Source organism: Myotis daubentonii, chromosome 19, assembly GCF_963259705.1.
Source record: "Myotis daubentonii chromosome 19, mMyoDau2.1, whole genome shotgun sequence".
Taxonomy (NCBI): Eukaryota; Metazoa; Chordata; class Mammalia; order Chiroptera; family Vespertilionidae; genus Myotis; species Myotis daubentonii.
Window position 1 is genome coordinate 10,132,078 of NC_081858.1, and position 20,018 is coordinate 10,152,095.

The window sequence follows — 20,018 nt, forward strand, 5'->3', positions numbered from 1 at the left end:
CTCTGCAAGGGATACAAATTGCCCCTTTGTCAGGAAGTATTTGCTGATGCCTTTTGAGTGCCAGACACAGTCCCAGGTACATGAAGAAGTTATCTTATAGGAGACATACTCAGGCACTTCAATTTTTGAGACCTTCCTTCCCGAAGCACTGCTTGCACACAACTGCAGAGTTGTCATCCAGACCCGACATGATCACTTAGTGTTAATTGGAATTATTGCAAGGACTCTCTCTGATCAGTCCCAGTGGCCTCATCCAATTAATGTGTTTTTATTGTGGTTGTCTTTTTTCTTTGTATTGTTTTGCCTCTCTCTTTTAATCATCATTTTAGTAATTAATAATAATACTTGGATGATAGTGATAGTATCCATAGTAGTGGTAATTTTCTTTCACTAATTTCCTTTCTATTCAACTTTCCGTTTTAATTAGTCCAATTTCAGATTTGCTGATGGTGGATATAAGAAATAGCAGGGGTGAGGAAGGCCTTCTCAGCAAGCCCCAAATGCCCCCAGGCTCCAGTGTGTAGTTTGGTTGTGAGAATTTCTCTTTGTTCCTAATTTTAATTTCCACCTCTGCTGTACCTCTAAATACTCCATCAAAAATGCCTGTGCTATCTTCTTCATAAGGGTTCATGGTGAGCTGTGAAGGGGACATAGGATTCCCAGACTCAAACCCAGAGGCTGTCTGTCCATCAACTGGGTAGAAGCACAAACATGTCAGGACATTCTCAGGTAGACCAGTTAGCCGAGAGCTGTCCTTGGTCCTGAAAGGATAAATCGTTTTGTCCTACCTTGAGTTGAAGCCCGGACAGTGTGCTTGGGTTCAGGGGTGGGCTGCTCTGGGACAGCGGGCTCACTGACAGGCTGCTTGGGCTTGCTCTTCATTATGGGCATAGGCTGTGGGAGGACCTGTTTGGGGAAGCCCTTGAAGAACCAGGCTCCAGAACGCTTCCACACCTTGGGGAGGAGAGGGAGAGGATGATGACATGGCAGCCAAATATATTGCTCCTGCCTTCATGAGTGCCAATTTTTAACTTTGCTCCCCTCCTTAAGCACATGGACACAAGAGCCAGCACACTTTTCTCACCAGTATGCAACCTTTCACAATTTCTATTTAATTCCCACAATATCCCTGACCACTCAACAGAGGGGGCCTGAGTAGAGCCATTTTCTTGATGGAGAAAGTTGGACATCATGAGGGTATGAGCTCATGCACATCATGAGAGCGCAAGGGCAAAGACTGGACACCGAGTCTTCTAGCTCTTAAATGTGGTGTGTTGATCCCTATTACTAGGAAAGGAAAAGTCACAGAACTAGAAGGGAAAAGAAATTCACTCAAACACTCAGGGGCTGTTCCACCAGAGTCCACAGCTGAGCTGGTTCCTTTTATACCAAATCCTTAAGACACATCCCTGCCTAGGTTTTCCAGCCCCCACCTGCCACCCTGTTTCCCTGGCTCTAGAGAGGAAGGGGAATTGAATAAAAGGAAGGGTGCTCTAGAAGCTAGAAAGGACACATCTACTCACCTCCCTCTGCTCGATGCAGATTTTGCAGAGCCACACAGGATGCGGGCGGTTGTTGGAGGTCTCTACCCCGCATTTGGTGCAGACATTCTGGGGACAAAATAAAGGCCAGTGTACACTCAGATATGCCAGGTGCTCATGATCAGGGGAGGTGGTGATGGAAGCCCACTGCAGAGAGCTAGAACTTTCCTTCTCTCACCTCCTGTCCATGACCAGAGCCAGTTAGAATAAAGTTCCAACTTGAGTCTTAATTTCCAATACCAAGAACTGGAGTCATTCCCCAGCACTGGATAAAGAAATTCTCCAGGAGTCCCTGTGGGGCCTGAGTTTTCAGCATCCATACAGGGGAGATGACTGAGAGGATTTTCAAAGAGGAAAGGCCATGTATCCGCATGGCTTACTGATGTGTTTCTTCTCCTTTCCCAAGCGAATCTGAGACAACCTAGGCTACAACTACAGCTTCAAATCTTCAAGGAGAAGGAAGTTATGTGAGGAAATGCCACGACTGTGTGATGGGACATTTATATTTTTGGCTGTTTCCTGGCAGTCAAGGCAAATAGGAAAGACTGATGGGTCACCGAATTCTCACTCTTGGCTGACTGCAGCAGACAACATTTTTGGAATAGATCCACTTCCCTCAATATTCCATCTAAACGCTAAATGGGACCCCGAGCAGGAGATGCCAAGTGACTCTGTGGGTGTTTCCAGGTGGCTCATTCTCCTAAGTCCCTTTCCTGGGAATCAGGCAGACACCAAGGACAGTTCTTTCTGTATCCTGGAATTGTCAAGTGCAGACAACTGAGGAGAGGGTACAGGGTGGAGAAATATGAGGAGCACCCCTTTCAAGAATAAAGGCTCTTGAAGCCCAGTGGTCCTAACTGGGCTGGAGAGGGGCTTTCTCAGTCACTTGTACTATAACCCAGGCTAAGAGAATGCTGGGTTAGCCTTCCATGTACACACATGTGTAGACCTGAGTCCATCATGCTCTTCAACCTGACATGTAACTTGCTAAGCCACAACCAGGATACTTGCAGGCTCAGCGTTAGCTCATACCCTACCTCAAGCTCCCAAGTTCATCCTGGATGGACCTGAGGTCCAAGGGGACAGAAGGGTCACAGTGAGTTTCAGGGGAGGAACCAGGATCAGGGTTACCTCGGGAGACAGCTGGATGTGAGAGCATCCCAGAAGGAATCATATTCTGGCAACTACCCTTCAGGATCCAAACCCCACTCCCAAGACCCAGGGTCCCCCAAGGTTTGATCCCAGGCCTAGCCCCTCTGCATGTAATGAACAGGGATGCAGGGAAGTGAAGAGGAGGGTGATGGTACCTTCTTACAGTCCTCGCACACTACGCAGGCAGAGCCCAGCATCCCCAGCTGTTCCCCACACAGGATGCAGCGGTTTACCCCATCCCCAGCCATGTTCTTCCTCATGTTCTCCAGACGGTCCACCAGGCGCCTGGAAGCAGAGACAGGGTACTAAGGACCTTACAGGACCAGGGACCACCTGCATCTCCCTCAGTATCAGGCTGAGGGTCTAATTCTTCTCTGAGTCATGGGCTCTTAAGTATCTGATGAAGACTGTTGGAACCTCCCTAAGAAACAAGCACATGAAATCTGATGCATTTTCAGAAAATCACAGAACCCCTCCCATATCCCCCAAAGCCCATCTAGTCTACTGACTTCAGATTAAGACTCTTATCTAGTCCTTTCTACCTCATGTCCCTTCTGCTAGGAAACTGCTTACTGAGCTCCAGATCTGTTCATCTACTTGTCTACACGACGTTGTCACATGGATGTCTTCACAGGCATCTCAGACTCTTGCATTCATCTGGCCATCATCTTGGCAGCTCTCTATTCCCACCCCCGTCCCAAGCAAACCTTTCCTTATTCTCCAAAAATGGCACCACCATTCCACTGGCTTGCTCAAACCAGGATCTGGGGGTCACCCTTTACGCCCCTCCCTCCCATGATATTCAGTGAGCCAACCCAAACTCTCAGTGGCGAAGAGCAGGCCTGTCTGCATGGGCAGGCTGGTTTTGTTTGCCTGCTCAATGTCTCCATATTAAATGCCCAATTAGGTGGACATCGTAAGTGCCTGTCACTCTCTGGTCATGTGTTTACATGCCCGATTAACTTGACAATTGCCCCTCGTGCCTCACATCCAGGAGACACATCCATCACCAGGCTGCGTGCTGAAGGGGGGCTGTTGGTTACTCAGTAAAGTCGGTGGGTACCTCCCATTTCCAAGGATGCCCCCAGAGGCACCAGAAAGGGTATGTCCCCTCCTCTGGGCACCAATGGATGACCTCTGGAGGAGGTGGGACGTGGATTCTCAACTTGGTCTGACCTTGCCATCCAAATGGATCTAGATGAGCTGCTCATTAATCCTACCAGACCTGAGGCCCTGAACCTAACTGTCCCCTGTACCTGGGCTCCTGAGCATTAAAGAGAAAAAACCAACAGGATATAGAAAAATGTTAGTTACATGCAAACAAGTGGTTAGAATAAGATGGAACTTGGAGACATTGTAGAAAATAGGTCTACCTTTCATCTACATTTCATCTAGCGCCAATATTCCACCTTTGTGTGGAAATTACCGAAAAATCGGTACAGCGGTCTGGTAGGGTTAATTTGACAAATATTCACGGAGCACCTACCACCTGCCAAGTAGACAGTGAGGATCCAAAAGGAAGCAAAACAGATGAGGTCCCTGCCCTCATGGAGTTGGAATTCTAGTGAGGGACTCAGATGTCATTTAAATAATCACACAAGCCATCATAATTAGACTCCTAGTAGGTTGTCTGAAGGACAAGTCTGAGTAGCAGTGAGAACTCATAAGAGAGGGATCTGAGAAGTCAGGATGGGGCCTCAGAGGAAGTGACCTTGAGTTGAGACCTGAGGATAAAGAGGAGCTGACCCAGGTAAGAGGGTGAGGAAGAGCCCTGGAAGAAGAGGGAACAGCATGTGCAAAGGACCCGAGAGATGCTCAGCATGCCTGGTGGGCTGGGTGGTGGGAGATGAGGCTGCAGAGATGTGCAGGGGCCCATCCATGCAGTGTCTTGAGTCTCAGAGTGATGGGAAAGCATTTAAAGGCTTTGAATGGAGGCGACTCAACTTCCCTGGGTTTGAGACAACACATGGACATAAGAATGGAGCCCTTGGGAGACTCAGAGCAGGAAGAGTTTCAGACACTATGGTGGTTCCAGGTAGAATGAAGCAGGCAGGTCCCTACACTTCATCTACACATGAGCTGGACCAGGTCTCTTGAAACTCCAAAGCTGTCCGGAATGGGTCTGACTCAGTAGTGGTAGAAGAGTACACTAGCTGGAGGGCCACCAAATGCCACCGCATGCTCCCGGGTTTCAAGGAGTCGCTCTGTATATTAGTCCCCTATGGCTGCTGTAACAAGTTACCACACGAAGTGGCTTAAAACAACAGATTTTATGTATATACTAGAGGCCCGGGGCATGAATTCGTGCACTGGTGGGGTCCCTCGGCCAGGGGGAGGTACTGAGGGAGGTTGGCCCAGCAGCAAGCTAACCAACAGCAAGTAATCGGGCTCCCTCCTCCCTCCTGTCTGGGTTCAGGGTGCAGGTGAACCAGATTCAGGGCTGTCAGGGCCCCAGCAGCAAGGCAGCAAGGTCTGGGTCAGTGCATATCATAGCTATTGGCTGGACATTCTGGTCATTAGGTCGTAACAGTCACTTATGCTTTTAAACATATAGATAAATATGACCTTCATATATATATATGACCTTCACAGCCCTGAAGCTCAGATGCCTGGGACAAAGTCAGGGCCTTGGCAGGGCTGCATTCCTTCTGGAAGCTCTAGGGGAGGATCGTCCCCTTGCCGCTTCCAGTTTCTAGAAGCTGCCTGCATTCCGTGGCTCGTGACCCCTTCCTCCATCTTTAAAGCCAACAGTGTAACGTTTTTCGATCGTCCTGTGACGCTGGCCCTCCTGCCTCTGTCTTACAAGGCCCCGTGTGATTACCTGGGGCTCACTGGTCATCTGGATGACCTCCCCATCTCAGAATCCCTAACTTAATTACCTCTGCAAAGTCCCTTTAGTCAGGTCAGGTCACATATTCCCAGGCTGCAGGGATTAGGATGTGGGCACCTTTGGGGGGACCATTACTCTGTCTACCATCCTCACACTCCGGCCCCATCTGCCACCCAGGTTCTATTTCCGCCTGATGAGGCCTGAATGAAACGCCAGCCCTCCTTTCCAGAGCGAGGTCTGGGCGATTCCTCCCTGCCTGGCTGTGGATGTCAGACCAGCCAGGCTTTGGACTCTGCCAGGTGCTCAACCCCGGGGAAGTGTGGACTCCCTACACACATGCACCAGACACTCACACCTATACATACATACACACACACACACACACACACACACACACACACTCAGATGTTAGAAATAGGAGGCAGCTATGATGCAGGCATTGGATGCCAGCTCTGGAGTGAGCTTGTTTGCGTCCACCTTTGAACTTTGCTACTTCCTGGCTCTGTGACCCCAAGAAAGTTGCTTAGCCTTTCTGAGCCTTTATTTTTCATCTGTAAATTGGGGAAAACAAAGTCCTTACCTCCTAGGATTGCTGCAAAGGCAAAATGAGAGTGTTTGTAAAATGCCCGGAACACGTTAACTACTCAGTAACGGTTGCTGCTAATTATTTCTTCTGGAAATTTGTGGCTTTTATGACTCCCTGTACTAGCATTTTTCCTATGTAGCCAGGGTGCTATAATCTAGCCAGGAAATTTGTCTTTCTAAAGCTTTTAAAGGGGCTGCGGTAACTAGAAGCTGACGGGACTCACGTGCCCGTCTCTAAATATACATACAAGATGGTGCTTGTATCCACATGTGAGTACATAGGCCCACAGGCACACCTGTGAGGCACATGTCCATGTGCACTACGTGCACACACATGCGTGTGCAGTCAGCACCAACGTACAGACCACACTTTCCCATGCAGGGCTGTGCATACCCTGGCCTGGCAGGGCGCCCAGGGGCTGCCTTCCCCACACGAGGACAGAAGCCAACTGCAGGACCGATGGCGCGTGCCAGCTCACTCTCCCCGAAAAGGCCCAAGCAGCCTGGGAACACGCAGGCAGCTGCTTCCGCGCCCTCAGCCCAGCGCTGCTGCAGCGCCTCGCTGAACGGGGAGGGAAGGCTAATGATGTGCAACTGCGCCAGGAAGGAGGCCCCACGCGGAGCACTGCGGAGCTCGGGAAGACCCCCCGCCTGGCACGGTGCGGTGCGAGGGGCCTGGGTACCGATTCCTCAGTCAGAGAGGGAAATAGCGAAAAGCTGGGTCCCACTGCTGATGGGAGGGACCGGAGCAGCTGCGATTCGAGCAGCAGTTAAACATTACACAGCGATTCCTAAAAATGCGGCAAAGTGGGAGAGTGTGTGCCATGCTGAGAGAGAGAGAGAGAGAGAGAGAGAGAGAGAGGGAGAGGGAGAGAGGCATGCACACCATCAATTCCAGAATCATGCTGCTTTCGCTCTCACCCTAATTGCCAAGTGGGGGGACATTACCGGTAACTTTATTAAATGTGGCATTTTCTGAAGTTAAGATCAGGCCATCTGCTGGGGACGAGGACGGGATTTAGAAACAGGAGGCAGCTGTGGCTGTTCTGGCCCGCGCTGCCTTGAGAGCCCGGAGCAGGGCCTCTCGGACACCTGTCCTGAAGTGGCCGAGCCACTCTGTCAGGGAGCCAGGCGGCGGGTATGCGGGCTGCGTGCATCTCAGACTCATTAATTCTCACGGTTGTTTATGACTGTTGTCACCTGGGGAGCCATAGAGCCCCATCCCTCCGCTTGATGGATGGGTGAGTGGGATTCCTGCCCGCACCGCAGCACTTTGGGGAGGAGGGTGACCCCGACTCGGAGTTGGAGACACGGGAGCTAATGTGGTCACTGCCAGGCAAGGTGCTGGGTCGTTACAAACCCGGGAGCATAGCAGTAACCAGGTGCAGTGCTGAGCACTGTGCGTGCAGTGTCCTCCGTAAGTCATCTGCAGCCTGTGGGACCAGCTCTATTATTCACTCCCATTTCACAGGTGGGGAAACCAAGGCACACAGGGGAAGCCACCTACCCGAGGGCACTCAGCCGCCAGTGGCGGGGGTGGGATTGGAGGCGAGGTCTAGCTGCCCAGATGCTGTTACTCTTTGTTTTGTTTCAATTGCTTATGGCTGGGGCCCTTGCCAACCCTTCCACCTGCCCCGAGGGAATATCTGAGACACCCTCTAAATCAGAGGTTCTCAACCTGTGGGTCGCGACCCCTTTGGTGGTCGAACGACCCTTTCACAGGGGTCGCCTAAGACCATCCTGCATATCAGATATTTCCATGACGATTCATCACAGTAGCAACATGACAGTTATGAAGTAGCAACGAAAATAATTTTATGGTTGGGTCACGACATGAGGAACTGTATTTAAAGGGCCAGAAGGTTGAGAACCACTGCTGTAAATGATCGACTTCCCTACATCCCTGAAATCATTTGTCAATGGCCTCCCCTCTCTGCATCCAAAAGGCAATGGGAGAAAGTGGAGAGAAAGATTCAGGTTCACGCCTGGTTTGGCCATGGAAAGGCTGTGTGCCCCTGGGCAAGCGTCCTAACCTCACTGGGCTTGTTTTCTCGCTGTAAAGCAGAGACCGTAGTCTGTCTTCCAGTGAAGACATGAGGATGAAAGGAAATATAACACATTTGCAAGTTCCTAGCACAGTGCTGGGCAGTGACTATTTGCCTGGCCTTTCTGTAGGGCAGCGGAGTAAGACTCAACTCTGGAGCCGGCCAGCCTGCGCTTGTAATTGCTTATTAACTGGATGACTCTGGGCAGGCTGCAGAGCTTCCCTGTGCCTCAGTTTCCCCCTCTACAAAATGGGAATAACAGGATAGCCTACTACATAGGGTTGCTGTGAGGATGACAGAAATGAATCTACCTAAAGCTTTGCGCATGTGAACTAGGATCATGGTGAGCGGAGGAGGGTTGCAGGGAAATCCCAAGTTTGCTTCTCCCTTTTTTGTGAACCTAACCAAAGGGCCAGAGCGATGGTCCTCAAAGGGGGTGCTGTTGCCCCCCAGAGGGCAGGTGGCACGGTCTGCAGACAGTTTTGGTTGTCGTGTCTGGTTGGGGGAGGGGGGGTTACTACAGGCATCTGGTGGATGAAGGTCAGGGACGCTGCTAAAAAAACCCTACAACCCACAGGACAGTCCACCATAAAGAATGACCTGTCCCCACGTGTCAATCGTGCCGAGGTAGAAGGAGCCTGGAGACCACACGGTCCAACCTCGCACCGTGAGACTCAAGTGGTTCCATGAGAGGCTTGGACAGCTGGGCCGAGGGTTCATTGAGCACATGCTCTCTCTTATGCCAGACACTGACTCAGGACGGAATTCAGAAGATTTCCACTTTCTTGCACAAACAGATTCCGCACAGGCTGTGGCACATGAGAAGGCATTGGCCCAATCCCTGAGAAAGCGGAGGTGCTGCTCAGCAGCTTCAACATTGGGGTTCAGAGTCCCCCCAAACCTGGTGTGACCTATGAATATTCCTTCTTAAAAATGCACAGACACATGCATCAATGTGTCTAAAATACCCCCCAGGACCCCTGAAACCTATCCACAGAAAGCCTGACTCCAGGTCAAAAAAGTGGGGAGTTCTTCCTTTAGAAAGAGGAGAGAGTGACCTGGCTGATGGTCGGCTTGTCAGACCACAGGAATGACGCCTACCTAATAAGCACTGTTACTCACTTCTCCCGCTGTCCACATTTTGGAAAAATTCTGTGCCAAATACCGGGGCTGATGGGACAGAGATGGAGAGGTGATAGGAACCCAGCAGATCCTGTCAACAACAGGTTGTGTCTCTCTGACTGCCTCTTCCATCACAGCATCTGGACACCAAGGTTAATGACAAATCCTAATTACTTTTTTGGGGCCCATCTGTTTACGGATGATGACCTCGAATGGAAGCCACCCGGCTGCCTGTCCCATCACAGGCAGGATCTGTGAGCAAATCCCTTTGAGAGGCTCCGGGCAGAAAGAAATATGATAAGGATGCAGAGGGTCCTACCATTGGGGTGGGTGGGGTGGCGGGGAGGCAGTTTTTTAAACCAAAAATTGCAGACACAAATTTTCCCAAGCAAATGTTTCATTCCAGCCTTAATACACATAAAAGTTCTGCAGACACCTCATGGGTGTGTGCCCAACTCACAAAGCCCCTTTGCACACTCAGGAGAAGTCCTCAGTGTCCAAGGAGCCTGGCACCTCTGGCCACAGCTGATTGGATGAGGGGTGGGCACTCAGAGTGAGCTGAGCCAATCAGAGTTCCTTCCCTGGGAATTTGGAGTTAGGACTAAGAAAAGCCATAACCACTGGGGAGGTATTGCATGGCTATATTTTCTACCATGTGAGATGAGAAGCAGACCTTTCATGAGGCGAGGCTGTGTTCCTGTCCTCAAATCCCTAGAAATAGCTCTGAATCCTTACATTGAAATTCCCCTTGTTGTATAATGTGGTAGAGTCTCCCAAAGTGGCCACCATTAATGCCTTCCTATGGAGGCATAAGTCATTCTTCCACAAGCAGATGGGACCCATTTCCCTTCTCCAATAGAATATGGTTGACTAATACCCTACTGGTTTCAGACTCAGCTGTTAAGAACCCTGGATCTCTTGGGATGCACCTCCCATGTAAAGGAGCTCAGGCCAGACTACCAAACAAGGAACGAAAGGGACCACATAGAGCACACGTGGGCATGGACATGGGCGTGAAGCTTCCTTGGACCTTCCAGCCTAGCCCAGCCACCAGCCAAACGCAGCCGTGTCAGCAATCCCAGCCCATGCCATGTGGAGCAGAAAACCTGCCCAGCAGAGCCCTGCCTGAATTCTTCAACTACAGAATTGTCAAAAATAACATACGGTTGTTGCTTTAAGTCACTAAAGTTAGGGTGCTTTGTTAATGTAGCCATAGATAACTTGAACCACCTTGCTGGAATTAATTTCCCTTCTGGCAAGCAAGCCAAGTGTCCTAACGAATACAGAAAGCCTGTAGCAGGCAGAGCGTGCAAAATAAACTCTGTCATCCCACTTAGCCATTGAATATGGGGTGTGGGGGCACGATGAGGTGGTTATGAGTTTCTCCTCTTCTGGCCACCATCTCCCCTCTGGGGGCGCTGAAGACAGCAGAGCTGGGTTGTGGGCTGAGTGGTGACCAAAGGTTTAGACACCCCATTGGGCAGAAGCAAAGAGGCTTCTGGAAGAGAACCAGCTCTGATCTGCTGGGGTGCCTGACTAGCAAAGCTGCCCCAGGAAGACAGCACCTCCTGGGAGGCCCGAGGGCGAGTCTCCCTGGAACTCTCAGAGCCACAGGAGCAGGAGACCAGCTATGGATGCACAAACAGGTCAATGAGATCCAAAAGGCATAGGGCCAGCATAGGAGGAGCTGCAGCGTCTAGCTCCCAACGTGTCCCCTTCAGACCCGAGCCTTTCAAACGTCCATGCACCGCAGTCTAGAAATTTTGGGTCAGAGCTTCAGGAAAGACACCTAACAGCTAAGAGCATACTTCTGAGAGCCAGCCCGGCAGGACGCACATCTTCACTCCACGTGACCTTAGGGAGGGACCTGACCTCACTGGCAACATGGGGATAATAATTAATAATAATAGCATCTACTTGACAGGGTTGAGAAAAGCAGTTCAAGGGTCAATCCATATGACGTTTTGTTATTATTGTTGTTGTTTTAAATGTATATATATATATATATATATATATATATATATATATATGTAGAGAGAGAGAGAGAGATCTATATATATGTATGTATAGGTATATATAGATATATATCTATTTGCTGATTTCAGAGGGGAAGGGAGAGGGAGATAGGAACATCAGTGATGAGAGAGAATCGTTGGTCGGCTGCCTCCTGCACGCCCCCCCACTAGGGATAGAGCCCGCAACCTGGGCATGCGCCCTGACCGGGAATGGAACCATAACCTCCTAGTTCATAGGTCAATGCCAACCACAAGGCCACCCTGGCCGGGCCATATGACGTTTTGAGGCTCAGGGTTTGGCACATAGTAAGTGCTCGATAAATGGTACCCAGTATAATGATGATTTGTTATGTGTATCAACAGTGACTTCACACCTCTCTAGATGGCTTTCACTCAGGTAACAGGAAGAGGACTCAGCACCAGAGAGATGGGTGTCTGGACCCAGAATGGGGCACAGAAACAGCTGCTATTTTAACAGACTTAGAAGGAGTTCACTGGCTCCCGAGGAGCAGGTAACCCCAGGGTCCAGAGGACTCCAGCAAACACCCCACACGTAGTCTGAACAGGAGGGTCCTGAGAATCAGACTGACCACTTCACTGCGGGTGGAGAAGCTGAGGCTCCCAAAGCTTACTCACTGGGAGCCTCAGGTTCTGAAGTGGGGGCCCCACTGAAGTGGGGGCTCCGCATCTGATGTGCCGCTTTGCTTTTATCTGGCTCCTCTCTGATCCTTTCCCAGGGAAGCGTGGGAAGAACGGGAACGAGGGCAGGTTCGAGCTCCTCAGACACAAATAGCACTGGGTTTGCCTCTGGCGATGCTTCTAACGAGGCCTTGCTGCTGGAAGCATGCGGGGAAACAGCCGCAGCCAGAATCCCTGCCCCAACTGCTGCCCGGACCCAGGCGGAAAACACAGACACAGCGTCTCAGCAAAGGGAGGATCGGCCACCGACAGCTCCACCCAGCTGCCCTGGGAGCCTCCCCGATCTCCCTCCATGGAAGCCGGCTGCTGAAATTCCAGGGCTTGCCAAGCAGGAGTCTCGGGGCATAAACTTTAGAACAGAGGCCTCGGCCAGTGACCAAACCAGCTTCCACAGCAAGTTCATTGATAAACGACTGCCGCCATTTAATGAGCTCTGCCCCAGGCACCGCATGAATCCCTCGCATGTTATACACTCGCTGAGAAGGATGTGCTCATGTTATCTCCACTTTGCAGAGGAGGAAACCCAGGCACAAGGAGGTAAACGGCTTCCTTAAGGTCACACAGGGGTCAGTGGTCGGCCTGGGATTTGGACCCAGGTCTTTGACCTTAGGGCCCCAGTGGGTAACCACTGCGCTAGTCCATCCTGTCACCAGGTGAGTCAAGGCAAATCACCAGACATGGAGGACAGGCAGGCAGCCCATCTACCCTGTCCTAGGATGTTCAAGCCAGCACCTTCTCAGGCCACAGACACACTCCCCACACCTTAACTTGACCCCCAGAGTCAGACCAATGGCCATGTTCATATGAGATGGGCATCACAGCTGATTGGACGAGAGAGAGCACCTGACATAACGCAGCCAATCAGAGTGCCTTCCCTGGGAATTTGGACCCTGAACTACAGGATTCTAAACCCTCCAGCCTCTTGGCCACAGGAGATGGCGAGGGAAATTAGGAGGCGGCACTGTCTGTCATATTCGCTCATTCCCTCAACAAATATTTTCGTGCACACCGATTATGTACCGGGCTCTGAAGATTCAGTGGTGAACAAAACAGGCAAGCATCTGCTACCCTTGGGAACCTTATCTAACAGAGAGAGATAAACAATCGTCCAAGTAAATATGTAAATATAAAATATGTTAGCTGGTGCTAAGTGCTATTCAGGAAAAAGGCTGAGAGGAATTCTTGCTTCCCAGGGTTTATCCTTAACACACATATCCCCTCTTCCTACAAGGCACAGGCCCACAATCTCCTTCCTCCCCATCAGAAAAACCCCGTTCCCCCTCTGGAAAAAGCCCCCTCCCCAGGTAACTGCCCCCCCCCCCGCCACCCTCTCCTCCTCCAGCCCTCCAACCTCATGTGACAAAGACTCCAGTTCTGCCTGGGTGGGTGGCCTGGTGGGTCACAGACGGCAAGGCCCAAAGGCAGCCCCCCTCCAGCCCAGCACCCCGCCCTGAGCAGCGCAGCCTCCAGGCCCCGCCTCCAGGACCCTGGAATGGATGGGAAGTGTCAGGCCTCACCCGATCCGCGCCTGCTCCATCTCCTCCATTTTCTCAGCCCGGGCGATCACCCTGTTGATAATTTCCTTCTCCTCATCTGTCAGCTCTTCCTGCTTCCTCTGTCTGTCGGGCTGACCACCGGGATGGACGGACCAGCCCGCCTGGAGCCTGAAAGGTAATTTGGGAAGGCGTGAGGCTGGACAGGAAACCCAGTGGGCAGTGTGGAGTTGTGGTTAGACCCCAGGCCCTGGGGTTGGGTAAACCCCCAGTTCACACCTTTGCCAGGAAACTCCCCGGCTGGGAGACTCTGGGCTAAAGAGTCATATCTCTCAGAGCCTCAGTTTGCTCATCAGTACAATGGGTTTAGTCTCATTATGTGCTTAGCACACACTTGCAGGAAGCTCACAGAAACCTGGAGGACACGGGTGTTCTCAGGAGAAGATTCCAGAGCAGCAGACTTCTGCTGGAGTGGAGCCAATTCTGGGAGGGCAGTCAGAAGCCCTGGGCTCCAGGTAGACCCCAGCCCCTGCCTGGCACAAAGATGTTGGGTTTGAGCTACAGATTTAAAAAATAACGCATTTAAAGTAGCTGCCAACGTGGCTTATAAAAATTTCCAGCCTCAGAAGCTCCTGGAGCAGGTTGAGTTTCATCCTGTGTTCTTCTTGGCTTTTTTAAACAAGCAAACACGGACATCGCACCTCCTGGGCACCACACTGCCTCACTTAATTCTCTCATCATCCCTACAAGACTGGGACTCTCATACATTTACTGGCGAGGAGACTCAGATATGGAGAAATTAGACCATTTCCCCCACATTGCGTGGCTAGGAAGTGGCGGAGGTGAGATTCGAACCTGGGCCGCCTGTGCACTTAACCTCCACAGTACGAAGAGGACTGAGTGCCCGCCCGCGTGGCTCCAGTGACGGTGCAGAGGATCAGAGGCTGCTGATGGAGAGCCGAGGTCTATGGCACATTATGATCATCTCCACGGATGACATGGTCCACGCCCCAGGGCACTGGGGCGCATCACCCGAGTGGAATGCAGGGTTAAACACTAGAAATGCTGGTCCCTGTGAGGGGGGGAAATAGTAACTAGAATCCTCCAGAGCCAGCACCCCATTAGCTGACCGCCTCTATTACTTCCACTGCTCTACTCTCGCCAGCAGCCATGAAATTGCCTTTTGACACTCAATGTTAAAAATCAAAAGCCCCATCTCCTCACCCCGCCCCCCCCCGCCCCCGCCCTCTGCCATCCTCCTATCTTAGCTGGTTTGCACTAAAGAGGAGAGAAGGAAGAGTTTGAAAGCGAAGGGAAGCAGGTGTCGGGGCCAGTCTTGTTGGGAGAAAGGGGAGGAGGGCGAAATTCTGGTGGAAACACACCTTGCCTTGGAGCCAGGGCCTCTGGGGATGAACAAATAAATGCTAAACAGGCTCACCCCCTCTGCTCAATACCCTCCAGGGGCTTCTCATTGACTTTGAAAAAACCCCACAATGCATAGAGGTTGCACAACATTGTGTTAATGCTGAAGGCCACTGAATTGTACACTGTAAAATGGTTGGGTTTATGTCCTGTGAATTTTACCTTGGTAGAAATAAAAGTCAGTCTTCTTGCCCATCTGCAAAGTCCCACCTGATCTGTCCTTAACCTGCCTCCGTCCTCATCACCCCCTTACTGCACCCCGGCATCACTGGCCTCCCTGCTCAATCTTAAACACTGAAACCTTGTTTTTGCCTCAGGGCCTTTGCACTCGCTGTCCCCTTTCCAGGAACACTTATGTCCCCAGATATCCCCATGGATGGCTCCTTCTCATCATTCAAATCTGGTTCAAAAGTCAACTCAGAAAGGCCTTCCTTGATCCCTCACTGTCCAGGTTCATTTTCTTCATTGCACCCATTGCTAATTGAAAGTATCTTTTTAAAGAATTATGTTGTAAAGAAAAGGAGGAGGAAGAGGGAAATCTTTGTCAATCTGAAAAAGCCTGTGTGTCTCTGATGACTCTCTTACACCTCTGCCATGACATGACAGCAAGCCCAAGACAGAATGTTGGAGGATGAGAGGCCTGTGGAGCAGAGCTGAGACATTCCAGCCACAGCCATCCTAGATCAGCCAACCCTTTGCCACATAAGCGAGTCCAGCCAAGATCAGCAGAGCCACCAGCTGAGCCCAGATTCCTGGAAACAAATAATTGTTCTACACCACAGAGTTTTAAGATGGTTTGTTACACAGCAAAAGCTAGCTGATACAGTGCCCACTACGACAACAACAAACAAATGAGAAGCTTGCTAGACTCCCTCCATTTACTTTGTAGTTTGGTATTATTTTATTTTATTTATTTATTTTAGTTTGGTATTATTTTAAATTACAGTTGCACAAGGTTCACCATGATGTATTTAATGCTGTCAGCTACTAAAGGTCCTTCTCCAGAGCCACTCTCACCTGTCTTATCTATTTAGCTTCGGAATAAAATATTAATCAAAGAGTTTCACTGCTAACAAAAAGCCCACAGATCACTGCAACTGACCTGCTCATTTTCCAGGTGCCTGCCCCTCAGAGGAGGGAAGGGAGTGGCTGAGAAACATGTGCGGAGCAAGTATGCTCAGGGGCTCAAGAAACCAGCATCCTGGACCTGCTTGATCGCTACCCGAAGGTACCAGCTCAGGTGCATCAAGAGAGGGTCAGAAGGAACCCTCCACCAGTGGCCCCAAATACAAAAGGAATGAGTCCTGACTCCAGGTGGAAGCCCCTCACAGATGTTTCTCCCTAAATATCTGCCAAGGGCAGACTCCCACCTCCTGTCTGCCTCCCGCCTTAATTCTTTATTTCATGCACACAATAGTCACGTAATAAATACCCACCAGATGTCTCTTTTAACAAATTATAACTCCCAAAAGGAGTGCGATGATGGAAGTGCTGTTGGGGCTCCGAGGCTCTGAAGCATTACACGGTGGTGCTGTGCAGAAAATTAATCCTTTCTCTTTCCTTTATTCTTCTCACCCCTTCCCTTCCCCCAGGATGCCGGCCCAGGCAGGTGTCAGCAGGAAGCCGCTTTACAGCTCAGTGAATGAGATTTTAATGAATCCTGGAGGAAAGGATGGGGAAGGAAGGGCAGCCACACCACAAAATGTTTTCCACATGCCCTGGAGGTATAAAGGTCCTTTCAGATGAAATTTGCCCCCACCAGACTAAAGGGGATGCAGAAGGAAGCCAGGGTCCCCCCGAACCCCCTTCAGAATGCTAAGGGAATCTAAGGCTAATCTGGTAAGCCAGACCGAGCTCCACTGGGTTCTGCTAAAATTCCATGCTCTCTCACTTTTGGACTTTGCACATGCTGTTCCTCTACCTGGAACTCATCTGTCTCTACTTTCACTTGACCCCACCTTACATTTCACTTCCCCCATCATGACGCCCAAGACTGTGCTAGATGCCCCTCCTGTGCTTGCTCAGCCCACCGTGACTGCACACGGGGGTATATTTGTTGGGGACTGGCTGTTTATTTGTTTGTAGACCCCGCTAGACACATACCCATACTTTGGCTATCCCTGTATTCCCGGTGCTTAAGACGGTGAGTGCTTGATACTTAGTAGACATTCAGTGAATATTTGATAATGAAGGAAGGAAGGGAGAAAGGGGGAAGAAAGGAGGGGAGGAGGGAGTGAAAGAGTATGGTCATAGACTCTACCTTTCAACTCTTGTATTCTGGAAGCTTCTATGAGCCTCCAGACCCTCTGGAGTCATGAGCTTCTCTCTTGTGATATTCATATCTATAATCTGACAATGTCTCAACATCTCTCCCTGGCATGTCTGAATAATACACTCACCATACTCGTAAGAAGCAGATCTAGTCTGGCCAGAGTCTTATCGGCCAACAACAGAAAGTGTAGAACATTCCAACGGCCTTTAGCCATCAACTTGTCCAAAGCTCCCATTTGACAGATGGACAAACTGAGACACAGAACCGGGGAAGTCATTTCCTGGGGTCACCTGATCGATGTTAAGAAAACCTTTAGAGGATTTTGGGCCCAGTGATGTGGTCCTTTGGGTCCAAAAGAGCTGAACAAATTATGCAAGTGATATATATACACACTGTATATATACAAATATACACGCAAGGTAAATATACGTATGGATACGTATGTATAATGTATATGTACAACACACAGGGTAAGGCAACGTTATGATTCTCCCCCTGCCCCCCCCCCCCCCGCATTGTGCTCAGTGTGCTTCACAGTTCACGGAGCTCTCCGGTGCACCTCATTGGATGCTACGTCCACCTGGTGAGGGAGGAAGGACAGGGTTACCCTGCCTGTCCTGCAGGGGAGACAGCCAGGGCTCAGGAGGTGAAAGGCATGTCCACGGCCCCGCTGACGTCGAGTCCTAGAGCAGGACTCACTGGGTCTTCTGATGCCAGACCCCGCGCTCTGCCTCTGGGTCTGTGCTAACGCCCCATCGTGGGGAGGACAGACGCCTTCCCTTCCCGTGGGTTCTCAGCGTGCTCCCAACCACCCGCGCCCTGACTGCTCACTGATTGGACCCGGCATCCCACCGGTCATGCCTGTTTGGAAAATGAATCCCATTGAAAAGACAAAGGTTGTGAGCAGAGGAGGACCTCTGCGCGAAGGGCAGCTCACCGGGAAATCGGGCGACCTCCCCTGAGGGGGCAGGGACAGCATGCATAGCGCGTGACTTCCCACGAGCTCCGTCCTACTCATCACCTTTTATTAATGGAAGCAGTTGTTTCAGTTAATATTTTCTTTATGTCGGAACAGAGCTCCCAGGCAAAGGCTGTGGAAACAGGGCACTGAGTGGTCACCAAACTTGTTGAAACGCCACAAGAATGAAATTGAGGGCTCCCCTAGGGAACCTGTCCGTCCTTTCATCAACCTACTTTCTGAAATTTCATAATTCTTTTTTTCAAAAGGGTGTTGTTTTTTTTTTAAAAAAACAACCACTTAAATTTCTTTTTTAGATATATAAAATGTGCTAGTTCCTTTTCCGACCATCTGTCTGGTAGGGGCAAGCCACTTAGATCAGAAAAGATATGCTAGCCCTGGCCGTTTGCTCAGTGGTTAGAGTGTCAGCCCAGAGTGTCGGCCCGTGGACTGAAGGATCTTGGATGTGATTCCAATGAAGGGCATGTACCGAGGTTGCAGGTTCAATCCCTGGCCCTGGTCGGGCGTGTGCATGAGGCAACCAATCGATGTGTCCCTCTCACATCAATGTTTCTCTCTCTCTGTCTCTCCCCCACTCTCTCTCTAAAAATCAATGGAAAAATATCCTTAAGTGAAGATTAACAAACCAACACACAAAGAGAGATATAATCCAGTTGGTCGAGAAATAAAATAGTAGCATAAAATACTCACTGTTCTTTATCACTGGAGGAAGGCAGAGAAAGGAGAGAAAGAAAGAACAAAGTCAGGAAAGAAATCTCATCATGAGAGCAGCACTGTGTGGATGCAACACCAGGTGGTTTAAATGACTAGGACCTGCTTCCATTTTCTCCCCCAAGTCATCGTGATCGGGTTGCGGCTCATCCAAAACAAGGTCACTGCCGGGTGGGCTTGTGAAAGCCACGGCTGGGATTAAAATGACCAATCAGTTCAGCGTATTGATAAACCGAGCTGATCATTTAGGCATTTAAATAACAGGCTTGGGGTCCTATAGAGAAATCACGTAGTGACATGGCCAACGTCATCCTTGGCTCCTGTTGTTCCAAACACCTTGAGGACGGCCACGAGCCCTGAGCAGGAACCGGTTCCTCCCGAAGCAGAGCTCTCCATGGCCCAGGCTGAGGGAGGAGACCAGCAGCCCCATCTATCAGGTGTGCGACCCTCCACAGACACCTCCCCATGTCCTCTCTTTGTGCCTCAGTTTCCCCCTCTGGTCTCTGGCACTCTCTCGCTGGCAGACTTCAAAGCTATAGAGCAGCGTGACCTTCCCAGCGTTTCTCCCCAAGTTTTCCCAACACAAAGAGCTAAACTAGCCCAGCTGGTGTGGCTCAGTGGTTGAGCATTGACCCATGAACCAGGAGGTCCCGGTTTGACTCCTGGTCGGGGCACATGCCCGGGTTGTGGGCTGGATACCCAGGGTGGGGCATGCAGGAGGCAGCCAATCAATGATTCTCTCTCATCGTTGATGTTTCTATCTCTCCCTCTCACCTCCTCTCTGAAATCAATGAAAAAAAAAAATATATATATATATATATATATTTTTTTTTTTTAAAGAGTTAAACCACTGCCCGCCCTCACCAGACGCAGGTTCCTTTGCCTCTTTCAAACACCCTCATGTGTTTCAAACACCTTAGACTCAAGGAGGCTGAGAGAGGAAGGTATCTGAGAATCACAAAAGCAGTGAGCGTGTCTGGCTAGCCAGCAGTTAATGAAGACTGGCCGTCTTAATTTCCCGGAGAAAGACATCGCAAGCACCCGCATCACTGCTGCAGCTGACGAGAGAGCATGCGTGATGACTGCAATCCACCCATTAGCATGTGTGGGAAAACAATTTTTTTAAAAAATATATTTTATTGACTTTTTACA

General features: G+C 50.4%; 1 protein-coding gene across 1 annotated transcript in view; it reads right to left on the reverse strand.

The window, feature by feature from the left end:
* Positions 1–20,018, reverse strand: part of RPH3A (rabphilin 3A) — a 139,313-nt gene that overhangs the window by 25,007 nt on the left and 94,288 nt on the right. The window contains exons 6-9 of the mRNA XM_059675932.1: positions 13,507–13,653; positions 2,849–2,978; positions 1,524–1,610; positions 789–954 (exon numbers count right to left, since the gene is read on the reverse strand). Of these exons, the coding sequence (XP_059531915.1) occupies positions 789–954; positions 1,524–1,610; positions 2,849–2,978; positions 13,507–13,653 (530 nt within the window). The remainder of the gene's footprint in view (positions 1–788; positions 955–1,523; positions 1,611–2,848; positions 2,979–13,506; positions 13,654–20,018) is intronic.